The 12,664-nt window shown below is 41.0% G+C and overlaps 1 protein-coding gene across 1 annotated transcript; it reads left to right on the top strand.

Annotated features, from left to right (window-relative positions):
* Positions 1-4,135: 4,135 nt before the first annotated feature.
* LOC103478845 (C-X-C chemokine receptor type 4-like) lies at positions 4,136-7,439 on the top strand. The gene is made up of 4 exons (XM_008432921.2): positions 4,136-4,949; positions 5,042-5,244; positions 5,326-5,609; positions 6,472-7,439. The coding sequence occupies exons 1-4, from the start codon at positions 4,911-4,913 to the stop codon at positions 7,068-7,070; spliced, it is 1,125 nt and encodes a 374-aa protein (XP_008431143.1). The 5' UTR covers positions 4,136-4,910; the 3' UTR covers positions 7,071-7,439.
* Positions 7,440-12,664: the final 5,225 nt, after the last annotated feature.

Here is a 12,664-nt window from a genome sequence, read left to right as displayed (position 1 = left end):
AATAATTCACTGCAAAGTAATACCGGTGTCAAGAAATGAAGATGGAGAACACGGCGTTGTGCAGGAATAGGATCGGCAGCAGCTGCACTGCTGAGGCGGCACGTGTCGTTTCTGCTTACCTGTTTTGACTGTGAAAATCTCCAATTATTTTCCTAGTAAGGGCTTTCCATGTTATCCGTTTCTCATAATAATCTCTACGACCAAATGAGTCTCAGTAACCATTGCGATTGCGCTCTTTGCAGGCCTTGGTAGAAAAAAGGTTRGGGCTCGGAGAAAAAGCTTTTAGATGGAAAATGACTGACTAGAAAACAATCAATCATATAAATGAATAATAAAAAATAAAAAAAAATACTGTTTTGCATTGATTGCAGTCATGAAAAATTCCCTTTCTGTTTAGCAGATGTAATCCTGCCTCTCCTGTAAAAACCAGCTCTCCTGATTCTGTGGTTTTACAAAACTGCAGAGTGCAGCAATAACCAAGTCATCTCCAGTGTAATCCTGAAACCAAAGYTAGAAAGGTCTGCCAACTAAAGACAATCTCCAAACGTTCACTGTGAGTAAACACAAAGGAAAGAGCTGCAGATTTTTTTTTTTTTCATTTGTAAGTCGGATCAGCAAAAAYATTTCTGGTTTTACCTGGAAGCGATGCGTTTTCCAGAAGCTGGAATATTCCAGGAAAAATGGCTGAAGATGACAGTCTGGCCAAGGGACATTCAAAAGRTTTCAGCAGTATAAAAACAGTGTTTGACTTTATTTTTCTTTTTCACAGAAGAGTCTCAAACTTCTATGGAAATTATTCAGATTGAATGAGATATAGTAGAATAATAAGAACAACAGAAAAAGCAGTGGAAGGACAAGATGCAGCGCTTATAAAAATGATTCATCTCCTTGAACTGAAGCCTGATTGAGACAGCCACACAGATTCTATGCTGTGATGGCAGCCACTGCTAAATCTACTATATGCTGATGTGAAAGGGATTCATATTTATGCATTTTAACTATTTTTGTTAATTGTCCTTATTTTGTGGACATTAGTTTTCACTTTGATATTAAGTGGTTTTGTCAAAAAAAAATAAAAAAATACATGTACATGAATAGTACATGATTTGATGGATCCTCAACTCCAGACCTCAGTGGCCGGTGAACTTCTAGATGTGTCCCTAGTCCAGCACACCTGAGTCACATGGTTACATTATCTCCTCAGTATGTGGTCAAGTCCTCCAGAGTCCTATAAAAATCCCACTGATGTATTTTTTTTGTTTGCTTGTTTTTTTTATGTGTTAAAATGTAGAACATATTCTGAAAGTACAAACACTTTTGGAGGGCAGTGCAAATAAAAGATCGGTCATATTCATTTAGTTGGGAATATCCTTATTAGCACAACATACTTACTTACTGCTAAGATTGGATTTGAGATGAACAGCTCACATGCAGAAAGTTGCAGTTGCTCCACTTCTGTAGACAAATGTATTTTTTATGTTACCTCTTACAAAATTTTTTTCTCCATCTTGCTAACGCTAATTACAACACTGCTACCTGGACAGTTATCCATCATCATCATCCATCATCATCATCATCATCATCATCATCATCATCATCATCATCATCATCATCATCATCATCATCATCCACGAAATTCATTGACCTACATGAGATCCACTATCCAGGAGCTTTTTCAACACTGCTACTATAGCGCAACACCATACATTCACACTGCACTGAAATAAAAAATATTCCCAGTCTAAGTCACAAGAGATTATCACRTATTAATTTGATTTATRTAAATGAGACATTACACAGTTGTTGAGAGAAAAGTCMCAATTGGTTGTACAATCYTTTAGAACCAAAGCAAAACAAATATGAATAAGTCTTGAGGCACCTTCGATCAATGATGTTTTTCAATCGAAATGTGAGAATTCCTGGAAATGTCAAATTTTTCTTCAAGTAGTCAAAGTTTTTCATCACACAATGGCTTTTTATTTGAAATGGCACTTATTGARCTCTTCTTGTGAAGCGCCGTCAACAAGAAACTTCGGATATTYGACGTGGTGCAGCGKGCTCTGAGCAAAGTGAGAACGCTAGAAGGGAATTTGCACTCTCATTAGCATATGACCCATTGAAGAAATTTACATCTTGAAGAAGTAGGAAGGAAATCCAGCAAAGACGCAACATGGAACGTGAGCTTTATTATGTCGTGGCTTCCGACCGGCGGCTCTCTCATCCTAATGCTAGGTTGTCTGTTTGCCTTTACCACAACGTTCCAGCGGTTGATCCAATTTTCGGTTTCCACGACTTTCATCCATGTCTTGATGCCTGAATGGATCGTGTTTCTKCCATGTAAATGGCTGGTTCTGCATTTGCCTGAACAAGCGATAGACTAGATGGATATAAAAAACTTACAATACAACTGGAGAAAWCTTTGCAAACTGTGGTTCATGKTCATCAAATGAATAGAGCTGCATAGCTGCAGATGTAGGGTTTTTCAAACAAAGCCCAAATATTGAGCAAGATTGAGGACTCTGCATGGAAATCTTGCTCAAATATTTCAGGAATTTTTTAATTTTTTTTTTTCCTGAACTGACTTTTGACATTTTCAACATAAATCTGAATTATYTTCACTCCCCTTTGTTTGGCTGTGGCGAGTCAAATAACAACCACCTACTACAGCTGCTTTYAGATTTGCGGTGTTATGCTCAGGTCATACTGCTCTGCACAACACATCCCCCCTTCTCCCCTCAGTTAAGCTGCTCTCTTCGTGCTCTGCRATGATTGGCACAGCTGCTGCAGAACAATAAGACTACTGATGTGATCGGCTGAGAGTGGATTTGTAAAACCGCCACACCCGTTGACTTTCGTTCAACTTTAGCTCAGATCTTCTGGTCTTTTAGCACACAACAGCACAGTACAGGTTCACCCAATTTGCTTGTGTTAATACTTTGTTTATGAAGTTCAAGACTGAGCTGTTTTCACTGATCATCCTTGAGATGTTTCTAAAAGGTGGAGTGAACCTGTGGTAAATTCAGTTGATTGGATTTGATTTGTTAAAGTACACACCTGTCCATATGAGGTCCCACAGTTAACAGTCCAGGTCACAGGTCAAACATCAACCATGAAACAATAGGAATTGTCTCAAGACCTCTGAGACAGGATTGTCTTCAGACACAAATCTGGGGAAGGATCCAGAAACATTTCTGCTGCTTTGAAGGGTCCCAATGAGCTTAGCTGCCTCCGTTTTTGGTTGATGGAAGAAATGTGGAACCATCAGGACTCTTCCTAGAGCTGGCCGTCTAAACTCAGTGACCGGAGGGGGAAGAGCTTTAGTCAGAGAAGTGACCAAGAGCCCAATGGTCACTCTGTTAAAGCTCCAGCATTCCTCTTTGGAGAGAGAAGAACCTTCCAGAAGGATAATCATCTCTGGAGCAATACACCAATCGGGACTGGGTGGTAGAGAGACCAGATGAAAGACACTTTTTAATAAATCAAACATGGCTGCCCATTGGGAGTTTAACAAAAAGGCACCTGAAGGACTCTCTGACCAGGAGAAACGAAATAAAACAAAACTCAGTGGCCCAATAAGACAAAGACTCGACTCTTTGGTGTGAATACCAGGCATCATGTTTAGAGAAAACCAATTTTTACAGTAAAGCATGGTGATGCCACCATCATACTATGGGAACTGGCGGACTAGTCGAATGCAATGATGTACAGAGGACATCCTGGATGAAAACGTGCTCCATCTTGACCTCAGTCTGGGGAAACGGTTCAATGTCCTGCAGGACAACGACCCAAAGCACAAGGCCAAGATCTCAAAGACTTCAGAACCACTCTGAGAATGTTCTGGAGGTGCCAAGCCAGCCCAGAGTCCAAACTTAATTAACTGAACATCTTTGGAGAGATCTGAAAATGCCTGCACAGACGTCTCCATCCAACCTGAAGAAGAATGGACCAAACTGACTTCATATAGGTGAACTAAGCAAGTGGCATTATATTAAAAAACATGTTGAGACTGTAATTGATGTCAAAGCTGGATCAACAAAGTATTGAGCAACAGCTGTGAACACTTGCATAAATGTGATTACTTGGCTTTCTATTTTTAATAAATTAGCAAAAATCATTGTCATAATGAGGTTTCGGTGTGTAGTATTTTGAGGAAAGAGAATAATTTGATATGATTTAGAATGTGCGCGTGAATGCTTTTTGGATTGGGCTGTATCTACCAAAACTTCATGGGAAAAGTGGCTAAGTGTGTTATACTTACAGATTTCAAATTAGATTAAATTCCAATTGGACTGTTCCTCCTTAAGTGAATCGGTTGGCACAGTCCGTCTTCATGAAGTCAGAGCTTAAAATCAGAGCACTCCTTCACTTTTCTCTTGGAGAGGTGACAATCTGATGCCAGAGACACAGCCGTGATGCTTCACTGGCAAAGATCAGAGCCGGTCCTGCAGCCTGGTGTTTACCAGAACTGACCAGAGGAAGTCTGATAGTCATCTCACAGGATGTAACACTCTATTTTTTTTCATCAGGGATCTCTCTATCTCTCTCCCTCTCATGCATGTTCATTTCTACATGCTTTCATGCATCGTGCAAGACAGTGACGCACGTATACGTTCACTGTCGACTTGTCCTGATGTAACCCAGCAACACACACAAACATGCACACACACATTTTGTCTGCTTCTCAGCAGCGGTCTTTCCTATTGCCAATTGACCCTGAGGATTACAAACCAGAGGTCTCAGGGGATAAAACAATTCAGACACGCATATGGTATCCTGTGATAGATCCAGTATTAACACCTGACACCTCGAAAACAGGAAAAAAGCCGGCAGACAGATGCACTGGGGTGTTTGGAGGTGGAGCATGAGCACGGCTATAAAAACCCTGAGAAGGAAGTCTTGACTTCACTCTGATGAGAAGGGAGACCGCCTCCATCATGTCGTACTATGAGGTAAGCTTGGCTCAGCTGCACACCACAACTTTCAGAGAACTCTCACAAATCTGGGAATAAACCTTTATTCATCTTCTATCATGTGCCTTCAGCACGTCTACCTTGACTTCAACGACACAGGCTCTGGCTCTGGCTTCTGGGACGACGGAGAGAACCTGGAAGAGTCTTGCAATGTGGAGCACGGGATGACCGCCGAGCTTCATCGGGTCTTCTTGCCCGTGGTCTACGCCGTAATCTTCGTCTTGGGCATAACCGGAAACGGTCTGGTGGTCGTGGTGTTGGGCTGCCAGCGCAGGTGAGAGAGGACGGGAAAGCGGGAACAGGTGCACTGAGAGATAAAATGAGTGCATTGATCAGATTCTTTCTATGCCAACAGGTCAAAGTGCAGCTTGACAGACTGGTATCGCCTCCATCTCTCTGCTGCTGACCTCCTCTTTGTTCTGGCGCTTCCCTTCTGGGCAGTGGATGCAGCCTTGGATGACTGGCGTTTTGGAGGGGCCGCTTGCATCGGCGTGCACGTGATCTACACCGTCAACCTGTACGGCAGCGTGCTCATCCTGGCCTTCATCAGCCTGGACCGCTACTTGGCAGTGGTCCGAGCAACGGGCACAAACACCGGTGGGCTGAGGCAGCTGCTGGCACACAAGGCGGTTTATGTAGGTGAGTACCAAGCAGCAGATCGGCATTCTCCTTTTCACCAAAACCAGAAGAGACATCTGGGGTCACCGTCGAAAAGATAAAACAAGACAGAACGACAGACATTCATGAAAAAAAATTCTGACATTTGACTTGCTAGAGGAAAAAGTTTCTATGGGAAACATATTTAATTATGCTTGTGAATTAAATATTTTGGAACTCTGACACTTATTAATGTAGGAAATGAATAATATGGTGGAAATATGACTTGAAAAAATAAACACCATTTATTCACAGTTTTTTTTTTACCTAAATAAACCAAATCATTGCTGTTATGTTTGTTCACTGTGCAACTTTACAAACGGCACCCTTTAGTGAATAAGCATGTTCACGCCATAAGCCATTAAAAACCTTGGCAGAGGCTGATGTAAACAGTTACATGATATGAGCATATATTCATATTTCACGCATGGCCTAGCGCTCACCATCTGTCAACTATCAGAGGGATTGAAAAAATCTAAACAAAACTAAGCTAATCAACATCCTCCTCCTACTTCCTGTCGTCTTCTTCGTCGTTTCCAACTGTAATAACATCCGGCTGTTGAGTAGGAAGCCAAGAAAGTGTTTCCATTGCAGTTTTACGAAATACACCTATTTCGACATGAATGGAAAAAAAAAACAGCTCATTCTAGCGCGATTTTTTTTTTTATCAAAAAGAGTGACATTTTTCGAAAATGCTTTTTTCCATTAAGCAAATTAATTTTAGTCATTTCAATTTGCACACTTTTACCTTTAATGGAAACGCAGCTACTGAAGATAATAATGCGATGATCCACAAACCCAAACGAGGTTCTGAAACCTCATTTTGTCCTCCTCTACTCTACAGGTGCGTGGTTGCCTGCTACCCTGCTGGCTGTCCCAGACATGATATTTGCCCGGACTCAGGAAGGCGGAGAGGGCGCCACCGTGTGCCAGCGCTTCTACCCCGAAGAAAACGCCCCCGTCTGGGTGGCCGTCTTCCACCTTCAGCTGGTCCTGGTGGGCCTGGTGATCCCTGGTCTGGTCCTTCTTGTGTGCTACTGCGTCATCGTCTCCAGGCTGACCCGGCCAGGCCCGTTGGGGGGCCAGAGGCAGAAGCGGCGGGCGGTCAGGACCACGATCGCCTTGGTTCTCTGCTTCTTCATCTGCTGGCTCCCGTACGGAGCGGGGATCTCCGTGGACGCGCTGCTGCGTCTGGACGTCCTGCCCCGGTGCTGCAGGCTGGAGGCGGCTCTGAGCGTGTGGTTGTCTGTGGCGGAGCCCATGGCGTTCGCACACTGCTGCCTAAACCCGCTGCTTTACGCGTTTCTGGGGGCCGGGTTCAAGAGCTCGGCCCGCAGGGCCCTGACTCTGAGTCGGGCCTCCAGTTTGAAGATTTTACCCCGGAGACGCAACGGGACTTCAATGACCCCCGAGACCGAATCCTCCAGTTTACATTCCAGCTAAGGTCTCTCCGAGCTGCGCTGTGTTCTGTACATATTATGTGATATATGTAAGAAAGTTTAAAGAAATTATGAGAATAATGAGGTGCAGTCTGCTGGTCCATGACTTCTCCTTCTCTGTAGAGTTTCACTTGTAAATATGATTCATATTTTTAGTGGCGCAAAAAAGAGAAAAGAAAGGGCATGCACCATATCCCTTATGTAAAAATGATTTCTAGTCAGTATTTTCTGTATTTAAAAATCTTGGTGCATGTGTAAATGATGTGATCTACTGCACATGCACTTTCTACACTTCAGAAAGTGCAAAGTTGCGCCTCTGCCTGTGTACATATTGCAGCTTTGTACCTGTTTCTAATAAAATATATAAAACCAAGTAATGAAAGTGTGTGTTTTTTTTGTTTCTGCTTCCTGGTTGAAACTGATTGAATTCCCTGTTGTCCATTCAGTATCTCACAGCTAACGAATATTCTCATAATACCCATAAACTTAGTTCCTGTCCTTCCAGAGTCTGGTACAGAGAGGAGGAAACACATTTAAAAGAAATACCAAAAAGTAACAGGAAATGTGGAAATCAAAACTAAGCTTTATTTTCCTACCTGATCTCCCATTGATAGCTGCTCTTATCTCAAAGCTTCAAATCCCTAATTGCTCTTTGGAAAAACTTATGTTGTRCTTTACGTAACCTGTGCCTTGAGGCAGAACTGGAGAGTCATAGCCGAACACGCTAAGACGGATAAAAACGTGTTGCACTGATGTTTGATCTCATTGACCATCGTCCATCCCTTTGTTACTTGGTTAGCACTGAGCTGCATGGCATCTGGGTTCACTGAAGCAAGGCTTTGAGAAATGAAACCATCCCGAGAGCTGGTGTGTGATAACCAGGTGTGTTTCAATCGCAGTGTGTGAAACCGAGCTCGGTTTGTTTTGATGATATAAACAGTTTGCCTGCTCTACGTGGGAAGAGGAGGAAAAACAAGCAGGTCAAAGAGGTTGGCCTTTTCCAACACCCCAATGCACACACATCGACAGGAGAGCTTCCCACATTTCTTACTTCCACTTGGAAGTGACAGAAACAGAAGCTGGAAGTTCCTGTTTCCTGATGAGACGACGAGGAGGAGGTGATGAAGAAGAGAGTTGTGTGAGAGAGGAAAGGAAAATAAACCACATCGTGTGGGGATGCTGAAGAGAGTCGGCCGTGGCAGCCGAGTTATGAATCACCGTCTACATCCAGGTCTGAAGTGGATCGTATATCTACAGAGCCGTGTGTGGAAAACACACTTACCTGGTTTGTGGTTTGCCATCCTTCCCAACCCCCACCTTCTCCCATCCGTCATGGACACATTCACGAATGCATAGGCAGAAGCAAAAGCACACACAATTCCCTTCTATTCATAGTGTATTCAAAACAGGAAAGACTTCCTGCTGCTCATTTTAGGAAAAACAAGCAGTTAAAACAATTAAAACGCCCCGAGGAGCTCTGCTCTCATCAACACAGAGAGTTGCTTCACTAAACACCAGTGACTCTGAGGCAGCTTTGCAAATAATCAATGTTATAGTAGAAAGTTGATCGTTTTAATTGGAGTTGGAGTTTTGCTTTTTAACTTGACTAAGTCACCAGTCACCTTCTCGTTTAAAGAAAAATGTTTGATTAAAGAAAAGAGAACAAAGGGGCTACACAGTTTGAAGAAAAAAAAACACCAACAAATTATTAGTCAGTCAGTTTTACTATCACCTATTAGCTTTGGTCAACAAGTATCTGGAATGGGTTTTAAACCTACAGAAAACTCTTTTTTTTTATTTATTAAAATGTGTTAAAACGACAACAATAAGTGGCCTGATCACCAACTTCCTACCAAAGAGAAACATTCACACAGAATGATGCCCCCACTTCCATGCTGTACACTAGGGACAACGTTAGCCAGGTGATGGGCCGTGTTTGTTTTCCTCCAGAAGTAAGGTCATTAAGATCCAATTTTTACATTTTGGTCTGACAATCTTGTATGGTAAAATTCAAGTTTGGTGCTTGAAATGCCTGATTAGTGGAGAGTCTTGAGGGTTCTTCAAACTTCATAAAGGAGAACTGCAACTCTGATTTGGTAATGATTCASTTCTTGGTCAACATCTTTCACCAAAGTCCTTCTTTTTTAATTATGCAGTTTAATTAGAAAGCCAATTAATTTCTAATAATGAAAGCAAAGTCCTTTTCAGGGCTGTTTGCAAAACCAACGTTTTTCTTGCACCTTTTCCCTGTTTTGTGAGCTGTAAGAACTTCCTGAATGTGTTTAACCTCGTGTTTAATTCATGCTTTAATCTACTGCTGCATTTTGCATTTACTTTAGGTTTGTTCTCTACATAAGCAAGACTGCTGTAACTAAAACAAACAGTTTTTAATGAGTTCCAAGAAAAGAGCAAATGTTAGTATATTGGATTATTAAATGAAATACATACAGTATTGCTCCATAAAATATTCTAATTACTTTGCTGTTATTACTTGGAAGCTAAAGTTGTTTTTCTTTAATTAGCAGGTCAAAATGAGGCCAAATGGCATGATCGGGTTTCTCCCTGAAACATTTCCCTCTTATACCTTCTGTTTTTCTGCCTTGCCTTCCTGCACCAGATTTGATGAACATTTTTACCCACATACAAAAATTTAAGAAGAAACTATGTTACAAGGCGCAGAGGATTGTAGAAAAGTCCTCACAACTGTCCTTTTTCAGGCAAGTAAACGTGCTAACATGCTAAGCTAGCAGCTTGGTAATACATAAACAGCAAGCTGAATAAGAAAAAAAAACACTGAAAAGTTGACAACAAAAAGCAAGGGGATTTGACATGTTTCATATTTACAGAGACAAAAATGAATGCAAGGAAGCTAGTACTTCTATTAGCATTGTGTTAGCATCCTGTTCTTTCATCTTATTCAGCAAAAGTAACCCTGCTGACATGTTGAAGTACCATAATACAACATAATGTATCACTGATAAGTTACACAGATCTATTTTCAAGTATTACAAATCTACCAAATTTATCAAATTCCAACTAATGGACAAATGATTTTCTTTCAGAAATTAATACAAATGAGGGATATATTTGTATTAATATATTTAGAATATTTAGAAACATATTTAGAATGAGGAACATGAGTTTGTATATATTTATCAAACTTAAAATAATTTCTCTCAAATAAAATTAATTACACATAATTAAAAAATACGTTTAACAGAGGCTGAAAAACCACGACAGTACTCTCGTTTTGTATTTAGAGAAGAAGGAGTGAGTTTGATACAATGCTAAATATATAAATGCGTCCTGAAGAATTCCCAGTGGTGTAAAATTGAGGACCAGAAAGACAGTGAATCGGTTCGTCTGTCGTGAATGTTGAAATCCTTAAATTGACTGGGTTTGGTTTCAGATTTAGTGCAAATAAGCACGTCACCAAAATAAAGACAATGTGTCACAGCCAGAACACAAACACACCAGGAAACAACCTCCTTTAAACTTTTTTTTCCCTACTTCTTGTTCATATCCTGCCTTTCGTGCAACAGTTTCTTCCCATTGTTTTATTTTTCACCTGCTTGATCTGGCCTGATTTCATTCATCTGCATGAGGAGGTTCAATGTCTGTGCAAGTAGCCCGCTATTTAATCTGTGCCTAAGTCTTGCATGTTAAATGTTGCACTTTATCAGGATTTAGCACTAGATATAACTAGCTGTTGCTGGGTTCGGTCTATTTCACAATGCACGCAAAGAACTCTCCAAAAAAATTGGTGATAAAACCATTTTTTAGCTTCTTGATTTTTCTCAGACATTGTAGCAACTATCGTGGCAGTGCTGTTGTGGGAGTGCTGGTGGGCTTTTGTGTTTTGCCTTACAGATGGTCGGGTTCCCTCATATTCATATGAGCTGAGCTTCCTGTCGCTGAACAATTGTGGGAACACCAGAGGTCAAGACAAAAGAAGAAGTCAAAAAGGGGAGAGAGACTGGGCTGCATCCAAATGGTCCACAATAACTTCCTGCTTTGTTCCTGGCAGGTCAGTACAATGTGACAGGTGAAACCAATAGCCTGGCAGGGGTGTCTGAGTTGACCTCAGCAGGTGTAGGCGTGAGAATTGTGTGAACACTAAAATAGAGATCAATGAGTTTCAGAGAAGAACTCATGTGGTGCTGGGACAGAAGGCTGCAGAGAGTGACCAGAGGCCAAATGGGATATTTTTTCTTGTTCCCAAAATCTGTGCAAGTATTCTTGTGCACTGCACTGGTAGCTGCCTCTTTGGGATGCTGAAAAGAAACTTGACAGGATTTCTTTTTCATCTTTACATCCTTTATCTGTACCCACTTATCCTTGCATAGGGGCTGTTGCCTATCACCTCAGGTCATTGGTTTTTGAGAAAGATTCGCTAGTCCTTCACAGAGCAACATAAAGACGTGCAGGACAGACAACCATCCATTGACACACTCACCCCCAGGGACAATTTAGAGGGGCCAATTACACTACCATGCATATTTTTGGACAGTGGGAAGAAACCAGAATACCCAGAGAGACCCATGTGTGCACAGGAAGAAGCAAACTCAATGCACAAAGGCTCTGATAGGAATTTAAATCCAAAACCTTCTTGTCAACATTGCTGCAAAGCAATAATGTTAACATCTACATCAGTAAGGAACCAATTTGATTTTTATTTGCAGTTAATAATTAGTTCACCAATGGAGCTACAAGAGCTCCAAATTTTCTTACTTTCTTACTTATTTTTTTTTTATCAACTAATTGTTCAAGAGCGCAGTTCTTTTCTTATGTACTTCATGCCACCTTAAGTGCTGCCTTAAGTTTTTAAAGTAGCCTGTAGTGAAAAATATGAGAGTGAAACGAGTTGAGGTCAGGAGATGTTTTATCTTAATGCAACTGACTATACTGTGTGTGAGACACAGGCAGCCAACCAAAACGCCCCAAACGCTGCTTTGTGGGTTGTGTTGCATCAAATACTTATTTTACTAAAATCTAACTAAAGTAACTTTACAAAGTTTACAGGGATGTTTTATTTCCAACTGTAGTGGCTGCCTTAATATCAAACAGTCAGGATTTAGCTTAAATATCTTGCTACTCGTAACATAAGTGATCGACGCCACCAAGCGGCCGTTTGAGGAAATTGCAACAAAATTTTTGTGGTCCCTCTAAAACAGAATAGATGAAATTGTTTTGAATTTTTGTCGTTTATTTGCATAATAGTGCACATAAAAGAGCACAGTCATGAAACTCTACGTCGTTTATTCTAGCTATATAAATTCTGTTGCGGTATAAAATAATTATTCAAATCTCCTAAGGTCCATAAGTCTATTGTGCTATTGAAGTAGTTTGTATGTGTTGAGCATCATGTCTAACTATTACAGTGAAACGAGGGGCACACCCACACTGAACAGATTGGTAGGAAAAATATAATGTGGGGAAATTAATTTGTCAACTTGAGATTACAGGACAAGGTTTAAAGATCTTTTAGGATAAAACATTTCATACTTCATAAGTAACTCATGCATAGGGCTCTCCCACTGCAGCCTGTCAGGCCCACATTTCTAACCAATCACACGCAGTGAACATTACATGTGAAAA

Source organism: Poecilia reticulata, linkage group LG17, assembly GCF_000633615.1.
Source record: "Poecilia reticulata strain Guanapo linkage group LG17, Guppy_female_1.0+MT, whole genome shotgun sequence".
NCBI lineage: Eukaryota > Metazoa > Chordata > Actinopteri > Cyprinodontiformes > Poeciliidae > Poecilia > Poecilia reticulata.
This window is presented reverse-complemented; position numbering and strand designations above follow the sequence as displayed.